The sequence below is a fragment of the Rhinoderma darwinii genome, chromosome 5, assembly GCF_050947455.1.
Source record: "Rhinoderma darwinii isolate aRhiDar2 chromosome 5, aRhiDar2.hap1, whole genome shotgun sequence".
In the NCBI taxonomy this organism is placed as follows: Eukaryota; Metazoa; Chordata; class Amphibia; order Anura; family Rhinodermatidae; genus Rhinoderma; species Rhinoderma darwinii.
This window is the reverse complement of record NC_134691.1, coordinates 51,122,012-51,148,140: the sequence shown is the minus strand read 5'-3', so window position 1 is coordinate 51,148,140 and position 26,129 is coordinate 51,122,012. Positions and strand designations below refer to the sequence as shown.

The 26,129-nt window shown below is 43.1% G+C and overlaps 1 protein-coding gene across 2 annotated transcripts in view; it reads left to right on the top strand.

Annotated features, from left to right (window-relative positions):
• Positions 1-26,129, top strand: part of VPS13B (vacuolar protein sorting 13 homolog B) — an 886,671-nt gene that overhangs the window by 433,962 nt on the left and 426,580 nt on the right. For both annotated transcript variants that reach the window (XM_075825953.1, XM_075825951.1), the window contains exon 22: positions 10,693-10,820. In XM_075825953.1, the coding sequence (XP_075682068.1) occupies positions 10,693-10,820 (128 nt within the window). The remainder of the gene's footprint in view (positions 1-10,692; positions 10,821-26,129) is intronic.

Below are 26,129 nucleotides of genomic sequence, written 5' to 3'. Positions count from 1 at the left end.
TCACCTGAGCTTTTCTGCCGCCACGTTTTAACAATCGGTGGGGGTATCAGTGCTCGGACCCCCACTGATCAAAACTTGTGACATGTCACTAGGACATGTCAAAAGTTTTTTACAAGTTTAGTTACGTTTTAAGCCTCGAGTACTAGGTCATATGAGGTGCCTCATTCGGCAGCGTCAGCTGATGTGCCCTGTGAGGCCTTAGGGCATGTTCATACGTAGCGGGCGGAATATCCGCAATGTTTTACAGTAGCAGCAAAGTGGATAAGACTTTAACAAATCTCATTCACATGCTGCGGAAAAGAACGGCACAGAATCGTGCATAAAGCGACCTGCGGTACGGATTATAAATCTGCGGCATGTCATTTTAGGCTGCAGATTTGCTGTGCATTGGTTCAGAATTGCCCCTTTAATATCAATGGGGATGTCAAATTCCACAACTAATGCCATTGTATGCGGAATTCGCTGCAATTACGCTGTGTAATCGCAGCAAATTCCGCAGACTGAAAATACGATACTTGTCTCTCGCGGCGCTGCCTGTTCTTCCGGCTTCTCTGTGTCCAGGCTGCCCCCTGTGATGACGTTTCGTCCCATGTGATCTTTATAGTCTATCACAAGCCTGGACAATAGCTGGAATAGCAGGGACACGTTTAGCAGGGACGCTTTTATTCTGGACAGACGTTTTCCACAGCAGTCAATCCAGACGAATATACACAACAAAATAAAGCACCGTTTGGTGTGAACATTCGGCCGAATATCTCTGCGTTTTATGGGATATGTATCTGACCCGCGTGAACATACCCTTACAGCTCTTACACTTGCTGGTGGGGGAAAAAAATCAGATCCTTTTTTTCTAATCCTGTTAAACCCCTTTAAGGGAACGTAACGGGATTTCAATAAAGATCAGTTTGACATTGTAGTTCAGAAAAGGGGACATTAAGTGTTTCAATGAACGACACATTAATCCTTTTATCTCGTTCTCCAGACAGATCTAGTAAAACAAGTGGCAAAGCTTCAAAATGCCTAAACTGATGCAGCTTCAGCATAAAACCATGCAGTACAAGTGGATAATGTGTAGGAACAAAAGAGATTATAAGTAATGGGTTTGAGGGATACATTTTTCATGGAGAATCTATAATCTATATTAGACAAGTGACTTAAGCCAAGATCCAGAGGTGAACTGAAATGATTTTAAAATTTTTGTACACTTACCAAATTTCTCTTGGAGTGTAGTAAGCCCCAAGCCACTGCTAGTTACTGACTTTGATTCATGATCTTTTCAGTTTCTCAACCGCTAAATGACTTTTTCAGCAGTTGCCAGAGAATTGTTAAGTGAAGCATGTCAATTGTGGTGGCACGTATTACCCAATGTCCAAAAGACATTTTTCATAATATTCCATTAAAACATGAGTGTCTAAACAGACAAGTATGTGTGACATTGACAAACTATGGAAGATATTCTCTTGTGACTACGTAAGTTAATGGATATTACAGTATGATTAATTAGATTTGGAGGGGTAAAAAAAATTTTTATTCTTTTTTTACAGCATAATTTAGAATCCATAGTTACCACCACTGGATATTTAATTCAGTCCGTCCTATTGTGTAGGACTTATTTGAAAAATAAGCTGGAGTCGGAGTATTTTAATGCATTTTAGGGTCCTCACTATAGAGCACCGATCCCATGTTCCACCAGAAACTTAGCTTGGCAACCCATAGCCACCACTGCCACCATACTATTTCTAATTCTGCTACCCTAATGTCTCATCACCTGGCATGTTTAATAATCCTCTGGTAATTTAATCGGCATACTCCCCCCCCCCCCCCCTCACTTCCCCATTAGTTAGGACAGACAGCTGCTTGTAAAGGCCGGCTCCAGTTCTGGAGTATTTGATGCGGCCATGTATTGCATAGTCACTCATTTATCAGAATGGGCGCCATGTTGTACTATTTTCCCTGCATTGTCCTGTCTGGAAGTCCACATTTTCAGAAGGGGTTTAGACTGCGGGACCTGCAGCAATCACCAGCCTTTTTTTTGTTTTTGACATTAGCTATGAACTGGAGTCTTCGAAAAGTTCGGATGAACCAAGACATTTCTAGTGGTTAGTTGAAGGAAAATATGTTTGTACATGAATACATTATATCACGGTTTTGTCTGATTATTCATCAGGGCTAATGACTAAATCCTAATTCACAATGTTGATTTAGCTGCAAAATATGGAACCCTACATTCCTTCTCATACATAGCTTTATGTGTATTTGATACGTTTGCCGATTTCTTTTATTAAAACACTGTATAAATATTACATTGCTCAAGTAATGGCGATGTGTGAGACGTAAATTGAGTTAGTTATGTTGAAGTTTTGTCCACCAACTTTCCAAAATTGTTAAGAAAAAATAGGCCTCATTTATCAAAACTAACAAACTCTGGCCTTGTTGCCCATAGCAACTAATGACAGTGTAACTTTCATTTTTCCAGATCAGTTTAAAGGGGTTATACCAGCATATCAACTTATCACCTATCCACAGGATAGATGACAAGTGTTTGATCGTTGGGGTCCTGCATGTGCCAAGCTCTGTACTCTGCTATCTATGACAGTGCCGTAGAAAAAAAATGGAGTGCAGCGCACATGCGCAACCGCATGTGGATAGGTGATCAGTTGAAGTGGTGGGATAACCCATTTGAGGAATGAAAGCTGGGCAATAATTGGTTGCTTTCGGTAGTTAGGCCAGTTTTTCTTCGACAATTTTGACAAATGAGTCTAATAGTTTTAGGGCTCATCCGAATACCATATCATGGCTGTAGTAGGGCACCTATAGTAGTCTATGGGGCACTTTTGCATCCCCGTATGCCTCAGATTTCACATGGTTGCATACAGAGTTTTCAGGTTTTATTATGACTCAGGAAAAAATCTTGGCATGCTTCTTCTTCTGCCGTATTAGAAGGATATTCTGCCCTACAAGCTGAAAGGAAACTTCTCTCGCCATCTGCAATGATTGTCTTGATGGAAATGTCCATCAGATTTTTAGAAACAACCGCATGTAAACGGGCCCTAAAGGGGTATTTCAGCCAAAATCATGTATCGCCTATCCTGTAATTTTATTACAAATATTGTTTAGCAAAATCAATAGTAATTCTCTACCTAAGTCAATTGTGTACGTAGGACTCATTTAAACTCGCCATACACATAAGTCATTTGAAGTGGCTGATTTTTGACCGATCATGGTTTTATGCATTGGCTAAAGACCGACCAATGTCTGCCAAAATGCAAAAAATGTGATTGGTCATGTTGGAATTTTTTCTGCCGCTTGTCGGCTGAATTATTTGTGTATGGTTTGGTCGGCCAGTTATGCAAGCAACTTTGCATTCTGTTTTTTTAAAACATGGCATGTTGATGTTCCGGTTTTTTATATGAACCATCCGATGTACGATTGATCGCTGTTTCTATCCAGAGCAGAGAACCACAGTGGAAGAAGGCTAATAATCAGTACCTGAACCACTCTTAGCAACAAACTCCCTCATAGGGCTCATAAAATGGGGAACAAACTTCTTCATAGGGCACAAATGTGAACTACACACAGTAAATCGCTAAAATCTAGTATGTAATGCCCACAAGTTAGTGATGATGTAATAGTTATCAAAGTTCTACCATTAACATGATCTATATAGTAATAAAACTAGAGTAAATGACCTAACAGGATGATGAGGATAAACTTAGATGACAACCTGAAGTTTATGATACAGTTCTCGAAAGTATGCAACTTTAATCACCCGAAAAAGAAATCTCTCCCATCTGCCCACATTTTACATTTTACACTCTATTTTCATTTATAGGGAAAGATTACTCATGTTTAATGATGAGATCTGCTGTAGCCGTTTTCTGTAATTTCCAGCTGTAACACATAATTTATTACTGTGCTGATATTAATAAAAACAGAAGCAAAAGAAACACACCTGCGTCAAACTATACCTACAGGACTAGCGTTCAGTATAAAATAACATTAAAAAAAGTTTGAGTTTTTTTTTTCTTAAGGAATACATTACCCACTGTTTGTATAGGAGTCTCTATAACAACGTGGTCGACTGCTACAAAGATATGGCAACCTATGGCAGAAGGCATTACAGCACTGACATCATCTTTTTCCAGCTTTATATGGACCCTACATAGACTGGTGTATTTATGTTAAGATTTAAATGACTTTCGGATTTTAAAATAATGGTTGACTGGCTACCAAGTGGTATTTTGGAAGGCCCACTATTCTATTTTATTTTTTTGTTATGTGTACAGAGCTTTATAGATAGATAAAGGCAGTAAGCAAAGACCTTCAAACAGGGTGGGGGCTGATGAGACTACTCCTTACAGATGAATGGCCATCCATGAAATACATAGATGGGTCCAGAGCGGGAGCCACTCTCACATACCAGCTCTCCATTTTGGCTCATAGAGGAGTCATCATGAGACAACCCTTTACAGAAATACTAAAGTCATACTATCTTTAAGGCTCTGTGCACCTTTAATTTTGGCCCTACGTTTAGCATGTACGACGGGAAAACTCCCGCCTTTCACATTTAACGTGTCAATATGGCTCAAGTAGCCAAATGGGTGTCCTTTTAGCCTCGTTAGTATACCTTTTTTTGAAGGATGGAATAGCGTAGTAGGCTACAGTTTTCCATCCCGAGGGATTCTGTAAAAAAAATAAAAAAAGTACACCGTTTTAAACATTTGAGTCTATGGGTGAGTTATGCGCTCAATGTTTGCGCCAGTTGTCAATTTATGAATAATTTCTGGGAGGAATAATAGAGGAACGGCACAATGTAAAGTTCTAAGAAAAGATGCTCGAAAATTGTTATTTCTAGGAGAATACAAGTATTTACTAAAACAGACATTTTAGGAGAGGTGACAGGTCCTCTTTAAATTGACTTTTGCATGTATAAATGATTTTGGATCTGGATTCTATAGGAGCAGCCAGAACGACACCAGTTGTTCAAGTGTTGTGTTGTGATACACTATGACACCTCAACACACATTCAGCTGGGGCTCTGAGATGTTGGAGGAGTTGTGTTACTCACTCAGCAATGATGTCATTCTCAGAGTTCTCTTCAAAGCGGAGAGTTATAAACTACCATAATTGTATGGATCCTAATGGTTATTGCAGTTTTATAAGTGGAAATAATGTACAAAAACAGCACTTTTATGTAATTGGCTTTTACGTGATGTCATTTGGGGCTCTGAACTGCACCTGTCGGAAAGACTAACATAAGTCTGAGATTAAAAGTGCATATCTTTCTTACAATCAGTGAAGGTGTTTTCTGTCATTTTCTTCCAAATTTATTAAAAGGTTAATACACCCAAAAGACATAATTGGTTGCTATGCTAATTTTTTTTATCAGGTTAATGGGGGGGTTACTTACCTACTTAAGACAGACTAATACAGCTCTTGAGCTTCGCCTAGTGGCAGCTGCAGGTTGTCCGCTTATTTTTTTAACTCTATGGTTATATGGAGGGCATCAGGAGATCTGGAGCTGTGTATTACAAATAGGAACTTCAACCCCTAAAAAGATAGTATAAGATGTGCATACAGAGCTAATATTAGACCTCTTTAGCTGTTAAGAACACCATTCAGAGGGCAAACAGATTGGGTGACTGAGTTCTGTAAACTTGGTAAGATCATTTTTGTAAAAACCGATGCATAGCCGGTATTATGTAGTTTTCCATTTAAAGGAATGTCCGCTTTGGACAAATCCTTTTTGTTAGCAGGGTCCTCCAACAATGTTGATCACAAGATTGTCCCACTGCTGTGTTCCCAAAAGATCTGATGTAATCTGCTGGAGGACTCAATAGCAAATGTTCAATTCTCCTGCAGTGGCACCAGGGTTTTTCCCAAAATCATAAATTATCAGTTAGGGCCCCTCAACTGGAACCCCCACATATCGTAAGAACGGGTGTTGCGAACCCCCAGATCCTCCTCACTTCTCCCCCCTGCAGTGAGGACGAGCTTGAATAGGGCTGGTCCAGCATGTGCTTGTTGCTCCATTCACAATCTATATGAGTGACGAAAATAGTCGAGCGCTATACTCGGATGTTTTGGTCGTTCCCATAGACATTTAGTGAAAAGGCAGCCCACGTGCTCGGACTGCCACTCCATTCAAGCTTCTACTCGCCGCTGGCGTTGCAGTGAGGAGGATTTGGGGGTTCAGGATGCCTGCTCTGACGATCAGTGGGGGTCCCAGCCGTTGGGCCCTAAGTGATCAGAAAATGATCACCTATCCTGTATAGAGGTGATAATTTATTATTTTGGGAATACACCTTTAAGCACTATTTCGGTTGCCATTGAAATGAGTTGGTCATCCATGTAATGCTAGGTCCTCGAGAGCAAGAGACAATCTTTCCAGCCAATCATGAGTGATCTTGTCTTTGTAATGAAATGGGAGCTTAAAACCATTTGTTGTGCTTTTAGTTTTGCTGGTGCCTGAGATTTCTTGAAATTGTGAATTTTTTATTTTGAGGGCTGAATTCTTTTGAATATGGCTGCTTCTAGTATGTGAAGGTGACAAGTACATTTTAATGTGTCCTAAGAGGCTTGAACATGTATGAGATGAAGTCCGTGAACCATGCAATGTTATTTTCTGTCTGATCTGCCAAATTGCTTGTGACACTACTGGATTTTAGTTCATTAGCCAAGAAACCAAAAGGGAAATTTTTTTTTTACCGAGATCCCGTATAGTCATTAGCCCATAAGTAAAGCTTGTGAAGCGGCAGAGGAATGTAATATCCTACCTACTATACTCTCCGTAACCTCCACTCACTGTTTAATTAGTTAATAAAATGAATGACGCGCTATTCTGTAAGGCATTAGCTCCTACAGGCGGGGTGCTAATTGCTTTTACGTGTTACGATGGGCTGATTTTACTTATCCTTTGATCATGTGTAACATGATTTCATTTGCTTAACCAAACATTCTTGGAGAATGCCTTTCAGCGCAGAATCTAGCGTTTGTTTGGAGAAGCGACTAATAATCAGCCCTCTACCTATTTGGTCACAGTGTTGTAGTGAAGTGCTGCATTTAATGGTCTTTACATAATCATTGTTCATAGTAGCTGAGAGATGCTATACGTTTCAGAGGCATTAACTACCGTAAAGGGTAAATAAGTACCATGGTACTGTAAGAACAGTAGTCACTTATGTATCTCTACTGTAGGACACCGCAAGACACTTCTAAAAGGGAAACCTGTGTACATACGTTTTAAAGTATATTTTGATAAATGAGACCACCCTGAAATGCTGGGTGGTCTTTGCGCCTTAAAGTGAATGTTTGCCTGAAAGGCTAAAGGCAGAAACTCTCGGCAGCTTGAAGTGAATATATACATCCTTTAACATCATCTTGCTTTTTTTATGTAAATAGATCCAAAATTCTGTGATGATGAATTTTTTCAACTTATATTTATAGCGGTAAGAGGTTAATTTTCTGATACAGAGCTCCAAAGCCCTATTAAAATAACAGCCAGCACTCCTGCAGCCAGCATTAGATGAGGAGGGCTGCATACTGTTCATACACTGAACTGTAAAATAATATTTATATAATAATAGAGTACACCACAAGCTCCCCCTGGTGGTAGCTGCAGGCAGACAAAATTTAACTGCATAACTTTGCAGGGGGATTTGGAGCTTTTCATCCAAAAAATTAAGCTCCAGCCAAAGATACATTAACACAGACTGTTGGTCTGAAACACTACAAGGTATTAAAAGGTGGGCCTGCACTTTAAAGGGGTTCCAAATCTTTTCAAAGGGTATGTCCAGCTCAAAAAATTTATGCATTTATACTGGATATGCCATAAATGTCAGATGCGGATCACAGCTCTGGGACCTGAACCCTTCTGGCGATAGGTGCGGGACCCATATCTATCAGATATTTATAGCATGTCCTCTGGATATGCCATAAATATTCAAGCTTGGAATATCCCTCAAATGGATAAAGCTGCAATATAAATATAAAACTTTTTGCTATTCTAATTAGTACCCCCTTAACATTTCTCTGGATGCTGCCAACATTTTAAATATTCCGGTTCTTGAGTTAGCATGGCTATGTCCAGGGACTATATTTCAGCCTCCAGCATTTTTCACCTATCCACTGGATATGTGGATAGGTCATAAATGCTAGATCAGTGGAGGCCCAACCTCTGGGACCCCAACCGATCGCCAGAATGGGGAACCCCAGTCCCCCCAGCCCCAAACCGGTGGCTAGGAGGAATTTTAATGTAGCATAGGCATGCGCGGTGCAGGTCCATTCAAACTCTAAGGGGCTAATGGAAGCAGCCCGATAGACTTTGAACAGAGCAGCATGGATTTTAAATTTCCACACTTTAACATGGGATCATTTTTACGTCCATATTCTGTGCTGATTCACATTTTAATGTATATTTTATGGAGCTTTAAATCACTTGAAAAGGCAGGTAAAGTCTTAAATGTTCGCTACTATTCGTTACCTCTAGGGGGAGCTGAGGTTCTTTCTCTGCATGCTTTTTTATTGTTGTTTAATGTATTAAAGGGGTTGTCCACTACCGGATAACTGATGACCTATCCACTGGATAAGTCATCAGTATATCATCGATCAGCTGCTCTGGTGGCCTGCGGTCACCAGATGTTATGGCAAACTATGCAATGTATGGAGCCGGAAGCAGTTGGCTCCGTACATTGCATAGCGGTCGTGCTGCAGAACTGCAGCTCTGCTCCTATTAACTTGAATAGGAGCAGAGCTGCAGCTTGGCCGCTATTCCATGACCGGAGCCAACTGCTTCCAGCATGGATGTCTTGTGCCCAGAGGCCGCTGGAGCGGCTTAAATGTGCGGGGCCCAGATGTCGGACCCCCATAGATCATGTGCTGATGACCTAGGTCATGCTTTGTTCGGTAGTGGACAACCCCTTTAACTGTATGCAATAAGCTTTTATACCGTTGCTTCAGGCAGCTAGTATAGCATCTTTTAAAGTTGTGTCTATGCTGGGGATTTAACCCCTTAGTGACCACCAATACGCCTTTTTACGTCGGTCACTAATGGGCTTTAGGCTAGGCTGACGCCTTTTCACGTCAGCCTAGTCTAAGTCCTGCACGGGTCTCCCGTGCAGGCAGAAGCCGGGGCTCTGCTGTCTGATGACAGCTGAGCTTCTGCTCCAACGCCCGCGATCGAAGTTTACTTAGATCGCGGCCGTTTAACCCGTTAAATGCCGCCGTCAATAGCGACCGCGGCATTTAACTTTGTTTACAGAGGGAGTGCGCTCCCTCTGTCACCCATCGGCGGCCCGCGAATGCAATCGCGGTTCTCCGATGGGGTGTCATGGCAGCCGGGGGCCTGATAAAAGCCCCCAGGTCTCCCCTGGACATATGCCTGTTAGGACGCGCCGGAGGCACGTCCTAACAGATTGCCTGTCAGATTTACACTGACAGGCAATAATGCTCTGGTATACGAAGTATACCAAAGCATTATAGCAGCGATCGGAATATCGCACAGTAAAGTCCCCTAGTGGGACTAATGAAATAAGTCATCAAAGTGAAATAAAGATTATTAATAAAAAGTACAGTAAAAAAATAAATGCATTTTTTTCCATAAAAAGTGGTTTTATTTAGTAAAAGTGTAAAAAAAAAAAAAAAGTACACACATGTGGTATCGCCGCGACCGTAATGACTCCATTAATAAAGTTAATATGTAATTTAAACCGCAAAGTGAACACCGTAAAAAAAAACGCAAAAAACCATGGCGAAATTGCAATTTTTTTCCATTGCCCCCCAAAAAAGTCATAATAAAAATGAATCAATAAGTCCCATGCACCCTAAAACAGTACCATTCAAAACTACGTCTTGTCCCGCAGAAAACAAGCCCAAAAACTCACTACATTGATGGAAAAATAAAAAAATTACAGCTCTTGGAAAGCCACGATGCAAAAACAAATAATTTTTGTTCAAAAGTGTTTTTATTGTGCAAAAGTCGTAAAACATAAAAAAACCTCTACATATGTGGTATCGCCGTAAGCGTACCGACCCATAGAATAAAGGTAACATGTTATTTACGTCGCATAGTGAACGGCGTCAATTTAAAAACGCATAGAACAATGGCGGAATTTCAGGTTTTTTTTATAATCCCCCCCAAAAAGGTTAATAAAAGTTAATATAAAAATTATATGTACCCTAAAATGGTGCTATTAAAAAGTACAACTAATCCCGTAAAAAACAAGTCCTCATACAGCTATGTAGACGAAAAAATAAAAACGTTATAGCTCTTTGAATGCGACTATAGAAAAACGAATAAAATAGCTTGGTCATTAGGGCCTAAAATGGGCTGGTCACTAAGTGGTTAATGTTTTGTATCAGAAAAACAAAACTCCAAAACCCTGTAACAATATGGTATGAAATTGAAAAACGACACATTTTTTCGATCTATTTTAATTCAGAAAATTAAAATGGTATTCAAAGGCGGACATTCAATTTAAAGATGTACTAAATAGCAATTTCTACAATAAAATGTGGAATTTCATATTTGTATTTCTTTTGGACAATTCCATAGAAATCCTCATCATTCTAAGTGTAAATGTATTACTGTTACTATTGATCTGTGCCCCGTCCAGGTGAGAAAGCCACTCATGATTCACTTCAGTCATTTCTTACATTTTCATAATCATTTTTTTATGCACCTTTGTTTTGCAGAATCACGTCCTTTATCCGTTCCTGCAAAAATGCTACAGACCTCTAGAGATTCCAGTAAGACTCCAGAGGAGAGAATGAAGGAGATTATCAGAGTAGTCTGGAATGCAGTCAAGCGGCTGACACTTCAGGTGAGTTTCTTCTAGTGACATAAAGAACTATATATATATATTTACTATATACAAATGTGATGTTTTACGTTACAAGATGATAACTGACAATTATTATTAATACTGGTAGTCTTTTATATGTGAGCTCTGTTACAGCATGTCTCTAGATAGATAGATATAGATAGATAGATAGATAGATAGATAGATAGATAGATAGATACAATGGGTAGGTAGATATGAGAAAGATGGAGAAATACAATAGATATAGATAGATACATTACATAGACATACATATGTTCTATTGCAAAACTATCCATCTCTAGTTATCCATCTTTCTATCTCTATCTTTACCCTATCTTATCTATCTATCCTATCTATCCTATCTATCTATCTATCTATCTATCTATCTATCTATCTATCTATCTATCTATCTATCTATCTATCTATCTATCTATCTATCTCATATCTATCTATCTCATATCGATCGATCGATCGATCTATCCTTATCTCTGCCAAGTTGTTATTCAGTTAAACATTTTGTAAAATGGAGTGCATTGTGTCATGCATACTCGGCTGCTTCGTATAGTTACATATATGGATTCAGTGTTCTTTATATGAGTCGGCTTTTACTGGTCCCGAAAAAAATCATTTTGGTTTGGAATCAACCTATAGTTCCGTAATTGAAATTCTTGCTTGGAATCAACATCAAATTTGAAAATGTTTTTCTAAGCCACCGTGAAAATGATATAAAGCTTGTATTTTGCAGAGGAACATTAAGGGCTCTATTCACAGGAAATATTATGGACAGATTTCTTGCCCACAAACTAGCAGAACAGATTTCTAAACTTTACTGATATTCACTAGAAACTTGGCTGGGAGCAGAGAACCGTGTTTTTACAAAGGAGAACAGGATGAAACTATAATCATGATGTATCGTCTTTTTCATATGATCTAAACAGAGAGATCTTTTCTCTTCAGCTGCTGAAATGTTACCTTTATAGAACATAATTTAATGCCTCCTACCCAAAAAATTTTTTTTTTTTCTCAAATTATTATGATGTCATTTATTTGTCTAATTTTCAGAAAAAACTTGTTTTCTTAAGAGCTTTTCATATTTCTTGGGATGGCTAGATAACTTGAGCATAGAATGATATTGTTGCCTTGACACCCAGATTTTCTAGAAAAAAACTGGATCAAAGTAAAAACAGATTAAAAAGAAATGGTATGTTTTATTATATACTGTAGTCATTTTTTTTCTTTTTCATTTTGTTTTTTTCCTGTGGGGTGGAATGGAAATATACAGCAATGTTTCTAAGGGTTTAGCTTTGACGGCATTTATATTATGGTAAAAATAACATGTTACCTTTATTGTGCGATTCAATACGATTACAGCGATACCATATTGATAGAGGGGTTTTTTGTAACTACTTTAAAAAAATATATATTTTTCCATCGATGGAGCTGTGAGAGGGACTTTTTTTTTTTTTTTTCTGGGCGAGCTGTAGTTTTTAATGGCACCATTTTGGGGTGCCTCACATTTTATTCAATTTTTTTTGAGGTTATTAAAAAACAGCAATTATATATTTGTTTTTTACAACATTTATTGTGCTGGATATTATATGTGCGGGACGTTATACTGTAATAGTTCAGGATTTTATGAACGGGGTGATACCAATTATTTAAATTTTTATTCGTTTTTTACCTTACTTTGAGGGGAAAAATAAGAAAAACTGATTTTTGGATCCTTTCATATGTTGTTTTTTTTCTATACTATTGAAAATGTTATCTCATTTAGGCGGGATTCACACGACCGGGTCGTTCCCGAGCCCGAGTGTCGGCCGGTAAAATCGGACATTTTGCCCGGCCGGTTTGCATTAAGTTTTGCATCCGTGTCGGGCCGGGCAGATCTGGACAGTGACATCAGCGGCAACTCCTGAAGGGGAATCTGTCGTGTGAATAGCCCCATTAGGGGTCTATTATTCCTAATGCAGCCGGGTGCCGGCCGATTTATGAACGGGAAAACCTGCCGTGTGAATGAGGCCTTAGACTTTTTATTTTAGTCCCACTAGGGTAGTGATTGTGTCATGCGGTGGCCAATGGGATGTTAGAGGTGGCTCCCCCTCTCTTTCTAAAGCCGTAGATGCTGCAGTCAATAGCTACCACGGCATCTAAGTGGTTAAACGGATCACGGGGGAAAAAAAGCAGCGAAAAACGCTTTGGAAATAAGCACTGCAGGTTTTTTTGCCTCCCATTGATTTCAATGGGAGGTCAGAGGCGGAAACCCCCGCAGGGAAGGACATGCCACTTTTTCTAACACGAGCCGTCAAAAACCTCCTGGGGAAAAAAAATGCCTCTGCCTCCCATTGAAATCAATTCGGGGGCGATTTCAGTCGCGCTTTTTTTGGTGCTGATTCCGACGCGGTTTCCGCATAAGTCAGCGCCAAAAAACACTGTGTGAACAGGGCCTTAGAGTGACCACATATTCCACAGCTACTTCCTTTCAGGGAAGCTGTAAATATACAAAGAGACAACAAATAAAAACCTGAACATCAATGTACTTTGAAGCAAAAAGAGAGCAGGACTTGATCGTAAGAGCTTAAAATCTAAAGGAGAGTGGAAGAATAGGAAGGGAGGGACACAGGCTTGACTGGCTTAGGTTGGTTGGTGCCCTTTGCAGCACCCTTTTTTTTAAGTCCTTTTATTTCCCAAATAATACAATCATACAGTGACCAATGAACATTGAAGTAAGGCACCTAACAGACACTACCAGACTGTTACAATAACCAGAGCGTGTAGATGTCTCCTGTGCAGCAGTCTTTCCATAGCTTTAGGTATTAAGTGTGCGATTGGGAATGCAAGCTCTGGGGGACTAAGCCATCAAGGCCAGTGGCCCTCCATTCAGTAGTGAAAGATGTGGCATGCTGTGTGACCTCACGGATCGCACACCTTTAAGGCCTGGGCAGCACGATGCTCAGTGGTTAGCACTGCAGACCTGGGTTTAAATCTGACCAAGGGCAACATCTGCATGAAGTTTGTACGTAATCCTGTGTTTGTGCGAGTTTTTTCCGAATACTCCAGTTTCCTTGCACATTCCAAATTTATACAAATCGGGAATATAGATTGTGAGCCCCACTGGGGACAGTAAGTGAGGACAACCTGAACAGCACTTTAAAATATGTTGGTGCTATATAAGTAAAATAAATAAATATGCCCAGCCATGGGCACAGGCGGAACAACGTGCTGACTTTTTTCAGTGGATCGGTGGGAGAAGAAGTGTGGCAAGGATAGTAAAGGACAGTGGTATCGGTTACCAGATCTGGTTGTGTGGGCCGTGCATGATGGTTTCGACTGTGGTAAAATTATGTGATGATCACACGTTGTGTGAATTGCGTCAGAGCATTCACTCCTTCCTAAACAATCAGCCATAGAGCTATATATTCTTTTACTTTACTTTGAGTAGCTGGATTTTGCTGTATGTCTGAATATGGCTAAAGTGGATACTTAAGACTGGATTCCCATGAGACTGAAATGCTGTGGATTTTCTGTGCAGAATATACATGCAGGAAGCCCGCAACGGATTAGTCCCAGCCGTGTGGATAAGATATGAATAAATCCCATCCACATGCTGCTGAATATTTCCCGGAAGGAAATCTGAGCATGTTGTTCTGGCAGCAACTTATTCCCCTCTCCCCATTGAAATAAATGTGTACGCTCGGCCGAGCCAATTGTGCATGTTATGGTAAAGTTGGGAGAAATATCTGGCAGCTCGTTCAACAATAAGTTCGCTTATTCAATATGACTTCTTTTGCACGCCTAACTTTAGTACCTGGATCTGGTAGATCTACTATATCCATTGGATTGTTTCTCCAGAAACCTGTGAAGAAGTTACCTCTTATACTACAGATATAATGCATGGGTTTGTTTTCAGTACAAGTAGCAGAAAAATGACGGCACTCGGGTGTGCTGGTAGTAGGTTACCAACCCAGATCCTAATATATATAGAAACTCTTCACTCTCCAAAATAGAATGCAAATCCTTTTATTTAGAGATATAAAGGACATTCCAAAAATAGGTGAAGGGTTTCACCATCAGATTGTTCAAATGCCACAACATGCAAGAAATTTATAACCGCGCTGGACAGTGTGAACGAATTTGTCGTAACCATTTTATGCATTATATCTCTAAATAAAAGGATTTGCATTATATTTTGGAGAGTGCAGAATTTCTATACTTCTCTTTTCAATAGAAAGCTTTCTTCATTTCTAGTGAATTAACAGAAAGTATCACGGTTCATATTGGTAGAGGTTAGGCAAGGCTTCGATCCTGCACAATTTCTCATAATTGTGACATGTCTTGTGATCGCTTCAGAGCTACTTTATGTTAGTATTGTCTTTGTCTTGGACAGCTCTGCCTCCTGGTGCTGTTGCTGTTCAGTGTAGCGCAGACATACAGAGACACATTCTTCTGGTTTCAATTGTTCTTGTAATTAGAAGTAAGTTAGTTAATTAGTATCTAGAAGCTGAAGAAGGAGAACTATTCAATAAGTTCTGTATTCCTTATGGAAATAGAGGAGGATGGAATCTGCCCTGATTTCTGCCATCTGGTGATGGTTACTGCTGGCGCCCTTTATTATTATATGAAGTTAGTATGATACTTGCCCAACAGATGGACAGCAGCAATACTTCCAAATGTCTGTCCATCTCAGGATGTTTTGCCTCATTTAATGTTTAGAAACCAAGAAGAGTGAAAGTCTCTCCTGAAGCTGTTCTGTCATGCACACATTATATACTTAAATAATGTGACACTGGAGTACAATCTAACAATCTACTTCTTAACCCCTTAACGCTATGTGACGTAATAGTCCTTCACAGGCGTAATCCTGTTAACGCAAACTGACGGACTATTAGGTCAGAGCATTAACAGGGTACTGTGTCTGCAAACACGTCTGCAGACACAGTATTAAAGCAGTGATAGCTTAACGCTATCACTGCTTCAAGGCCAGGACCGGAGCTGGTCTCCGATCCGGCCTAGTAACCCCTTAGATGCAGCGCTCATAAGCGAGAACTGCATTTATGGTGTTTACAAGCAGATCGGAACCCCGCAATGAAATCGCGGGGTTTCCGATGACTGCTCAGGCAGACCAGAGGCCTAACAATGGCCTACTATCTGCCAAGTACGGAAGCCTGCTAGTGGGCCTAAAAGGCGTCCGGCCGTAGTAACGAGATGGTGCTGGCTCTGAAGCTGAGCCTGCGACATCAGCTGCTGGTGTCAGCTGTATGTTACAGCTGACACTGTGCTGTAATGGCAGGGAATGGAGCTAGCTCCATTCCCTGCCATTAACCCCATAGATGCTGCGATCAAAAGCGATTGTGGCATCTTACTGCTTTGTAGCGATCGGCATCGACACGATGTGATCGTGAGGATGACGATCGTTGCTTTGGCAACCAAAGGTCTAATAATGGCCTCCTGGTCTGCCACGTACGATAGCCTATTAGGCCCCGCCTACAGACGGGACCTAATAGGCTTGCTGTCAGTGAATGACTGACAGCTCTAATGGATTGCACTACGTGGGTAGATCAGTAAAGATCAAAGGTGCAGGACCTCAAGTCCCCTAGTGGGACAAAAAAAAAATAGTTGAATATAAGTGTAAAAAGAAAAGTTTCCAGTTAATAAAAACAAACACTGCATTTTTTCCTATAATAAGTCTTTTATTATAGGAAAAAAATAAAAACGTTAGAAAAAGAACACATTTGGTATCGCTACGTCCGTAACGACCCAAACTATAAAACTATAATGTTATTTTTCCCACACGGTGAACACCGCAAAAAAAATAAATAAAAAACAATGCCATAATCGCTATTTTTTTATCACCACCCCTCCCAAACATGGAATAAGAAGTGATCATAAAGTCCCAATGTACCCCAAAATGGTACCAATAAAAACTACAACCGGTCCCGCAATAAACAAGCCCTTACACAACTTTTTTTGACTGAAAAATAAAAAAAGTTCTGGCTCTCAGAATATGGTGACACAAAATCTGGAGAGTGTCAAAAGCGGATAAGATTGGGCACCATTTATCAGTGCAACGCCGGCCACATATCTATGAATTATTTATTTACCCCATTATTATACCCTCTTATTATGATGTACTCCGTACAGCTTACATGTGCCCCCACACCATAAACTGAAATACCTGCAAACCCCAAACAGAACAACTGGCAAGCAAAATCTGCGCTCCAAAAACCAAATGGCACTTCCTCTCTTCTGAACCCTACAGTGCGCCCAAACAGCAGTTTACGTCCACATATATGGCACCGCCATACCCGGAAGAACCAGCTAAGCAGTTTACGAGGTGTGTGTCTTCGGTGGCACAAACTGGGCCGAACATATTGTGCACTAAATTGGCATAACAGCGGAAAATTAAAACTTTCACTTTGCACCATCCGCTGAGCATTAATTACTAATGGAAAAACACCTGTGGGGGGCAAAATGATCACTACACCCCTTAAAATGCCTTATGGGGTGTAGTTTCTAAAATAGGTGTCACTACTTGAGGGTTTGTTTTACTATTTGACCTCAGGGCCCTGCAATTTTGGGCCAATGCTGTGAAAATCACCAAAATAGACCTCAAAGGCGTATGTTGCTCTTCACTTCTGAGCCCTGTCATTTGTCCAGGCAAATGATAAATGCCTTGAGGGGTGTAGTTTCAAAAATGGGGTCACTTCTTCGGGGCTTCCACTGTACTCTGGTATCTTAGGGTTTTGCAAATGCGACATGGCGCCCAAAAATCAAATACGCAAAATCTGCATGCCAAATAGCGTTCCTGCCTTTCTGAGCCCTGCCGTGTGTCCAAACAGCAGTTTATGACCACGTGTGGGATATTTCCGTACTCTGGAGAGATTGCTTTACAAATGCTGGGCGCCTTTTCCTCCTTTATCCCTTGTGAAAATGGAAACATTGTACTTTTTAATGGAAAAAATGTTCATATCCATTTTTACGGGTTAATTTCAAGAAATTCTGCAAAAGACCAGTGGGGTCTAAATGCTTGCTATACCACTAGATAGATTCCTTAAGGGGTAAAGTTTCCCAAATGGGATCACTTTTAGGGGGTTCCTACTGTTTTGGTCCCGCAGGCACTTTGCAAACGTGACATGGCACCCAAAAACCATTACAGCTAAATTTGAGCTCCAAATGGTGCTCCTTCCGTTTTGAGCCCTGACATTTGTCCAAACAGCAGTTTATTACCACATATGGGGTTTTGCCGTAATCGGGAGAAATTTATTTGCGAATCTTGGGGTGTTTTTTCTCCTTCATGCCTTATAAAAATTCATTTTCACGGCTTCATTCCACTAAATTCAGCAAAAAAACTGTGGGGTCAAATTGCTCACTATACCCCTTTATAAATTCCTTCAGGGGTGTAGTTTGCCAAATGGTGTTTCAACTGTTTTGGCATCACAAGGCCTCTTCAAACATGACATCGTGCCTAAAATATGTTCTAATAAAAAGAAGGCCCCAAAATCCTCTAGGTGCTCATTTTGTTCTGAGGCCTGTATTTCAGTCCATTACCACACTAAGGCCACATGTGGGATATTTCTAAACTGCAGAATCTGGGCAATAAATATTGAGTTGCGTTTCTCTGGTAAAACCTTCTCTGATAAAGAAAAAAAAGCATTAAAAATGAATTCCTGCAAAAAAAAATTAAATTTAAAAATGTCATCCCTACTTTGCTGTAATTATTGTGAAACGCCTAAAGGGTTAATAAACTTTGAGGGGTTAAATTTTTAAAATGGGGTGATTTATGGGGGTTTGTATTGTATGGGCCCCTCAAAACCACTTCACAACTGAACTCGGCCCTGTAAAAATAGCCTTTTGATATTTTCTTGAAAATGTGAGAAATTTCTGCTAAAGTTCGTAACATCCTAGAAAAATGAAAGGATGTTCAAAAAACTATGCAAATCTAAAGTAGACATATGGGAAATATTAATTCGCATTTATTTTGTGTGGTATAACTATCTGTCTAACAAGCAGATACATTTAAATTTAGAAAAATGCAAATTGTTGAAATTTTTCGCTAAATTTTGGTGTTTTTTACAATAAAATACTGAATTTATTGACCAAATTTTACAACTAACTTAAAGTATAATGTGTCACGAGAAAACAATCTCAGAACCGCTTGGATAGGTAAAAGCATTCCAAAGTTATTGTCAGATTTAAAAAATAGGGCTGCGTCCTTAACGTGAAAACTAGTCCATGTCCTTAAGGGGTTAAAGGGTAACTAAACGTTCACCTAAGGTCTCACAGGGCACATCAGCTGACGCTGCTGAATGAGGCACCTCATATGAGTTAGTACTTGAGGCTTAAAGTGTAAATAAATGTTCAAAAAACTTCTGACATGTCATAGTGACATGTCAGAAGTTTTGATCGGTGGGGTCCGAGCACTGAGACCCCCACCAATTGCTAAAACAAAGCTGCAAAAGTGTTCAGGAGAGCATCCCCAACCACTTCTGCAGTTTCGTTTAAGCGATCAGTGGTCGACTCAGTGTTCGGACACCCACCATTTAAAACTTCTGACATGTTACTATCAGAAGTTTTTTGAACGTTTAGTTCCCTTTTACCAATTGGAAATTAAGCGTCTTTCTCAGCATTTTCAATTTAGCCGATATATGACGTTTCATCACCTACAATTGAAATACATTTTTTCATTGCTGTTCTCACTATGAGACTGCTCATCCACATAATAGTGGGTGAATGAAGCTGGAAATATGCAAAATCCTTAAAACTCTTGTCTAGGTGGCGTACTGCACTCCTGAGCTCTTAAAAAAGGACATGATGTGAGATTGAGCCTCTTGAAACGACTGTGCAAGACATTTGCCGAAAAGGCCCTACGCCAGAAATGAAGTTCTTATTTCATGTTTTTTTTTGTAAGAGGTTTATCACAGTGTGTTGTATATTTATTATATTAGTGCAATAAATAAGACAATCTCTACTCAAAACACTGCGTTTTATTGGATTTTTATATTTTTTATGTTTTTTTGCTTGGGGAGAGCATATTGTTTTTCTATTATTTTAGATGGTTTCTATAATAAGTTATGTGACGTTTCAGTACAGATCAGTTTTTTTCAGGCACTTACCAGCCATTATAGGCTGCACAGTCACATTTTGTCATTGAAACAGCAATGAAGATGTTGCCGCAAAATCAATTCACATGATTACATGCAATTTTGTTTCTGTAAATTGTTTTTTTTTCAGACCTAGGTCCTTTCCTTTTCCTTCCAGGCCCAGTGGATAGATTTACATGATGCATACAGTAAATCATGAGATAATTCCATCTCTGCTGTCTGGGTCACAGACAACCTTTTTTTCTGCCAACACCCCAAAAACAATGATATATTGTTGCCCATTGAAGTCAGTCATAAAAGTGTAAATGCTTATTTGTAGTATAGGTTTGTAATTGTTGACACAAGAACAGCCAGTAGTCACCAATGTTCCCTCTAAGGGTATGTTCACGCGCTTAGCAAAAAACGTCTGAAAATACGGAGCTGTTTTCAAGCGAAAACAGCTCCTGATTTTCAGAAGTTTTTGTAACAAATCGCGTTTTTCGCGGCGTATTTTACGGCCGTTATTGGAGCTGTTTTTCAATTGAGTCAATGAAACACGGCTCCAAAAACGTCCCAAGAAGTGACATGCACTTCTTTTTCGCGGGCGTCTTTTTACATGTAAAATTAAGCCTCATGGGAACAGAACACCGTAAATCCCATTGCAAGCAATGGGCAAATGTTTTTATGCATAATGGTGCCGTTTTTTCAGGCATAATTCGAGGCATAAACAGCGCGAATTACGTCTGAAACCACTGCGTGTGAACATACCCTTAGCCTTGGCAGCTCCTGAGCGGGGCAGTTAGGGAGCTGGTCAAGTCTCCATCAATGGTGGGCGATCTGATGACCAAAAGTAATACCCCCGTAAACGCTAATATAGCGACTAAATAATAGACTAAGAAAAATTGTTAAATTAGTTTTAATTACTTTTTTAAATACTATAATATTATAAGTCCACCAGTAAAATAGACAGTTATAAACACCAATTATAGGCATCAATGAAAGAATCTCTCTATTGCACCACTGACCCTATATTTAGCGCCACACAGACTCCCTGTAGATAGTGTCACACCCCCCTGTAGATAGCGCCACACACCCAGCCCACGGTAGACAGCATTACACACAGCCCTATCTATAGGTAGCGTCACACACAGCCCCTGCAGATGGCGTCACACACAGCCCCTGCAGATAGCGTCACACATAGCCCCCTGTTGATAGTGCCACACAGTCCCCCCTGTAGATAGCGCCACACAAACCCCCCTGTTGATAGTGCCACTCATACCCGCCTGTAGATAGCGCCACACAGACCCCTCCCTGTAGATAGCGCCACACAGACCGCCCCTGTAGATAGGGCCACACAGACCGCCCCTGTAGATAGCGCCACACAGACCCCCCCCTGTAGATAGCGCCACACAAACCCCCCTGTTGATAGTGCCACTCATACCCGCCTGTAGATAGCACCACACAGACCCCTCCCTGTAGATAGCGCCACACAGACCGCCCCTGTAGATAGCGCCACACAGACCGCCCCTGTAGATAGCGCCACACAGACCGCCCCTGTAGATAGCGCCACACAGACCGCCCCTGTAGATGGCGCCACACAGACCCCCCCTGTAGATAGCGCCACACAGACCCCCCCTGTAGATAGCGCCACACAGACCCCCCCTGTAGATAGCGCCACACAGACCCCCCCCTGTAGATAGCGCCACACAGACCCCACTGTAGACAGCGCCACACAGACCCCCCCTGTAGGTAGCGCCACACAGACCCCCCTGTAGATAGCGCCACACAGACCCCCCTGTAGATAGCGCCACACAGACCCCCCTGTAGATAGCGCCACACAGACCCCCCCTGTAGATAGCGCCACACAGACCCCCCCTGTAGATAGCGCCACACAGACCCCCCCTGTAGATAGCGCCACACAGACCCCCTGTAAATAACGCCACACAGACCCCCCCTGTAGATAGCGCCACACAGACCCCCCTGTAGATAGCGCCACACAGACCCCCCTGTAGATGGCGCCACACAGACCCCCCCTGTAGATAGCGCCACACAGACCCCCCCTGTAGATAGCGCCACACAGACCCCCCCTGTAGATAGCGCCACACAGACCCCCCCTGTAGATAGCGCCACACAGACCCCCCCTGTAGATAGCGCCACACAGACCCCCCCTGTAGATAGCGCCACACAGACCCCCCCTGTAGATAGCGCCACACAGACCCCCCCTGTAGATAGCGCCACACAGACCCCCCCTGTAGATAGCGCCACACAGACCCCCCCTGTAGATAGCGCCACACAGACCCCCCCTGTAGATAGCGCCACACAGACCCCCCCTGTAGATAGCGCCACACAGACCCCCCCTGTAGATAGCGCCACACAGACCCCCCCTGTAGATAGCGCCACACAGACCCCCCTGTAGATAGCGCCACACAGACCCCCCTGTAGATAGCGCCACACAGACCCCCCTGTAGATAGCGCCACACAGACCCCCCTGTAGATAGCGCCACACAGACCCCCCTGTAGATACTACCCCATGTTGATACTGTATATACTGCCACACAGACCCCCCTTGTATATACTGCCACACAGCCCCCTTGTATATACTGCTACACAGCCCCCTTGTATATACTGCCACACAGCCCCCCTTGTATATACTGCCACACAGCCTCCCTTGTATATACTGCCACACAGCCCCCCTTGCATATACTGCCACACAGCCCCCCTTGCATATACTGCCACACAGCCCCCCTTGCATATACTGCCACACAGCCCCCATTGCATATACTGCCACACAGCCCCCATTGCATATACTGCCACACAGCCCCCCTTGCATATACTGCCACACAGCCCCCCTTGCATATACTGCCACACAGCCCCCCTTGCATATACTGACACACAGCCCCCCCTTGCATATACTGACACACAGCCCCCCTTGCATATACTGACACACAGCCCCCCTTGCATATACTGACACACAGCCCCCTTGCATATACTGCCACACAGACCCCCTTGTATATACTGCCACACACAGACCCTCCATTGTAGATAGCCATACAGCCTCCCTTGTAGATAGCCACACAGCCTCCCCCCATTGTCGATAGCCACACACAGCCCCCCTTGTAGATAGCCACACACAGCCCCCCTTGTAGATAGCCACACACAGCCCCCCTTGTAGATGGCTACACACAGCCCCCCTTGTAGATGGCTACACACAGCCCCCCTTGTAGATGGCTACACACAGCCCCCCTTGTAGATGGCTACACACAGCCCCCCTTGTAGATGGCTACACACAGCCCCCCTTGTAGATGGCTACACACAGCCCCCCTTGTAGATGGCTACACACAGCCCCCCCTTGTAGATAGCGCCACACAGACCCCCCTGTAGGTAGCGCCACACAGACCCCCCTGTAGGTAGCGCCACACAGACCCCCCTGTAGGTAGCGCCACACAGACCCCCCTGTAGATAGCGCCACACAGACCCCCCTGTAGATAGCGCCACACAGACCCCCCCTGTAGTTAGCGCCACACAGACCCCCTGTAGATAGCGCCACACAGACCCCCCCTGTAGATAGCGCCACACAGACTCCCTGTAGATAACGCCACACAGACCCCACTGTAGACAGCGCCACACAGACCCCCCCTGTAGGTAGCGCCACACAGACCCCCCTGTAGGTAGCGCCACACAAACCCCCCTGTAGATAGCGCCACACAGACCCCCCTGTAGATAGCGCCACACAGACCCCCCTGTAGATAGCGCCACACAGACCCCCCTGTAGATAGCGCCACACAGACCCCCCCTGTAGATAGCGCCACACAGACCCCCCCTGTAGATAGCGCCACACAGACCCCCTTTAGATAACGCCACACAGACCCCCCCTGTAGATAGCGCCACACAGACCCCCCTGTAGATAGCGCCACACAGACCCCCCTGTAGATAGCGCCACACAGACCCCCCCTGTAGATAGCGCCACACAGACCCCCCCTGTAGATAGCGCCACACAGGCCCCCCCCCTGTAGATAGCGCCACACAGACCCCCCCCCTGTAGATAGCGCCACACAGACCCCCCTGTAGATAGCGCCACACAGACCCCCCTGTAGATAGCGCCACACAGACCCCCCTGTAGATAGCGCCACACAGACCCCCCCTGTAGATACTACCCCATGTTGATACTGTATATACTGCCACACAGACCCCCCTTGTATATACTGCCACACAGCCCCCTTGTATATACTGCTACACAGCCCCCTTGTATATACTGCCACACAGCCCCCCTTGTATATACTTCCACACAGCCTCCCTTGTATATACTGCCACACAGCCCCCCTTGCATATACTGCCACACAGCCCCCCTTGCATATACTGCCACACAGCCCCCCTTGCATATACTGCCACACAGCCCCCCTTGCATATACTGCCACACAGCCCCCATTGCATATACTGCCACACAGCCCCCCTTGCATATACTGCCACACAGCCCCCCTTGCATATACTGCCACACAGCCCCCCTTGCATATACTGCCACACAGCCCCCCTTGCATATACTGACACACAGCCCCCCCTTGCATATACTGACACACAGCCCCCCTTTCATATACTGACACACAGCCCCCCTTGCATATACTGACACACAGCCCCCCTTGCATATACTGACACACAGCCCCCTTGCATATACTGCCACACAGACCCCCCCTTGTATATACTGCCACACACAGACCCTCCATTGTAGATAGCCATACAGCCTCCCTTGTAGATAGCCACACAGCCTCCCCCCCTTGTCGATAGCCACACACAGCCCCCCTTGTAGATAGCCACACACAGCCCCCCTTGTAGATAGCCACACACAGCCCCCCTTGTAGATGGCTACACACAGCCCCCCTTGTAGATGGCTACACACAGCCCCCCTTGTAGATGGCTACACACAGCCCCCCTTGTAGATGGCTACACACAGCCCCCCTTGTAGATGGCTACACACAGCCCCCCTTGTAGATGGCTACACACAGCCCCCCTTGTAGATGGCTACACACAGCCCCCCTTGTAGATGGCTACACACAGCCCCCCTTGTAGATGGCTACACACAGCCCCCCTTGTAGATGGCTACACACAGCCCCCCCTTGTAGATGGCTACACACAGCCCCCCCTTGTAGATAGCTACACACAGCCCCCCTTGTAGATAGCCACACACAGCCCCCCTTGTAGATAGCCACACACAGCCCCCCTTGTAGATAGCCGCACACAGACCCCCCCATTGTAGATAGCTGCACACAGAACGCCCTTTGTAGATAGCTACACACAGATCCCCCCTTGTAGATAGACACACACACATCCCCCTTCTAGATAGCCCTCCCCATTCCCTTGTAAGTAGCGCCGCACAGCCTCCCCCTTCCCTTGTACTTAGTGCAAACAGAGTGGAGAGCGGTAGCCCACCGTTACAACTCTCCGCTCTGCCTGACACGACTCACCGTCAGGAGGAAGTGGTCATGCGGCGAAGATCTGATCACTTTTGTGTGGGGTCGGTGACGGCACAGGACTGGACCAGTTCAGTCATCTGACCTCATGTCAGGTGACTGGATTGGTCCAATTTCGGCACCGACCTCACTTGTCAGCGGACGGCCTGCATGCCGTCTCTGATACCCTGGGCTATCTCCTCCCTCCCTCAACTTCCGGGAGTTATCATTGGATGGCCGCTCCGTGAAGGTGAGTGAGGGAGTAGTTTAAAGTTCAGTGAGCGGGGTGGCCGTGGAAGGTGCCCAGCGGCGCACCTTGTAGGGAACATTGGTAGTCACTATGTAATTCCTCAGAAATCAAACTTGGATGTGTTTTTTTTTTTATTTGCCCTTGATATTTATTGCTGTGTACAAATCTGTAGATGTTGAACAAGAATTGGTTTTACAAACTTTTTAGTGTGGAATTTATTTTATTTTTTTAATTACATCTTTATAGATTAATGTGTAAGACAAGTTTATAATGTCAGAAATTTTGATAGAAAGTGGTCCCCAACAATTCTGTTTGTATTCCAGTCTTTCCCTCATCTCCCTGCAAAACTTAACCTGCTGACTCAGGCCTCATGCACACGAACATGAAAACGCCCGTAATTACAGCCCGTAATTACGGGCACATAGGCTTCTATTGGCCACGGGTACCTTCCCGTATGCTTACGGGAAGATGCCCGTGCCGTTGAAAAATATAGAACATGTCCTATTTCAGGCCGTAATAACGGCATGGGCAGGCCCATAGA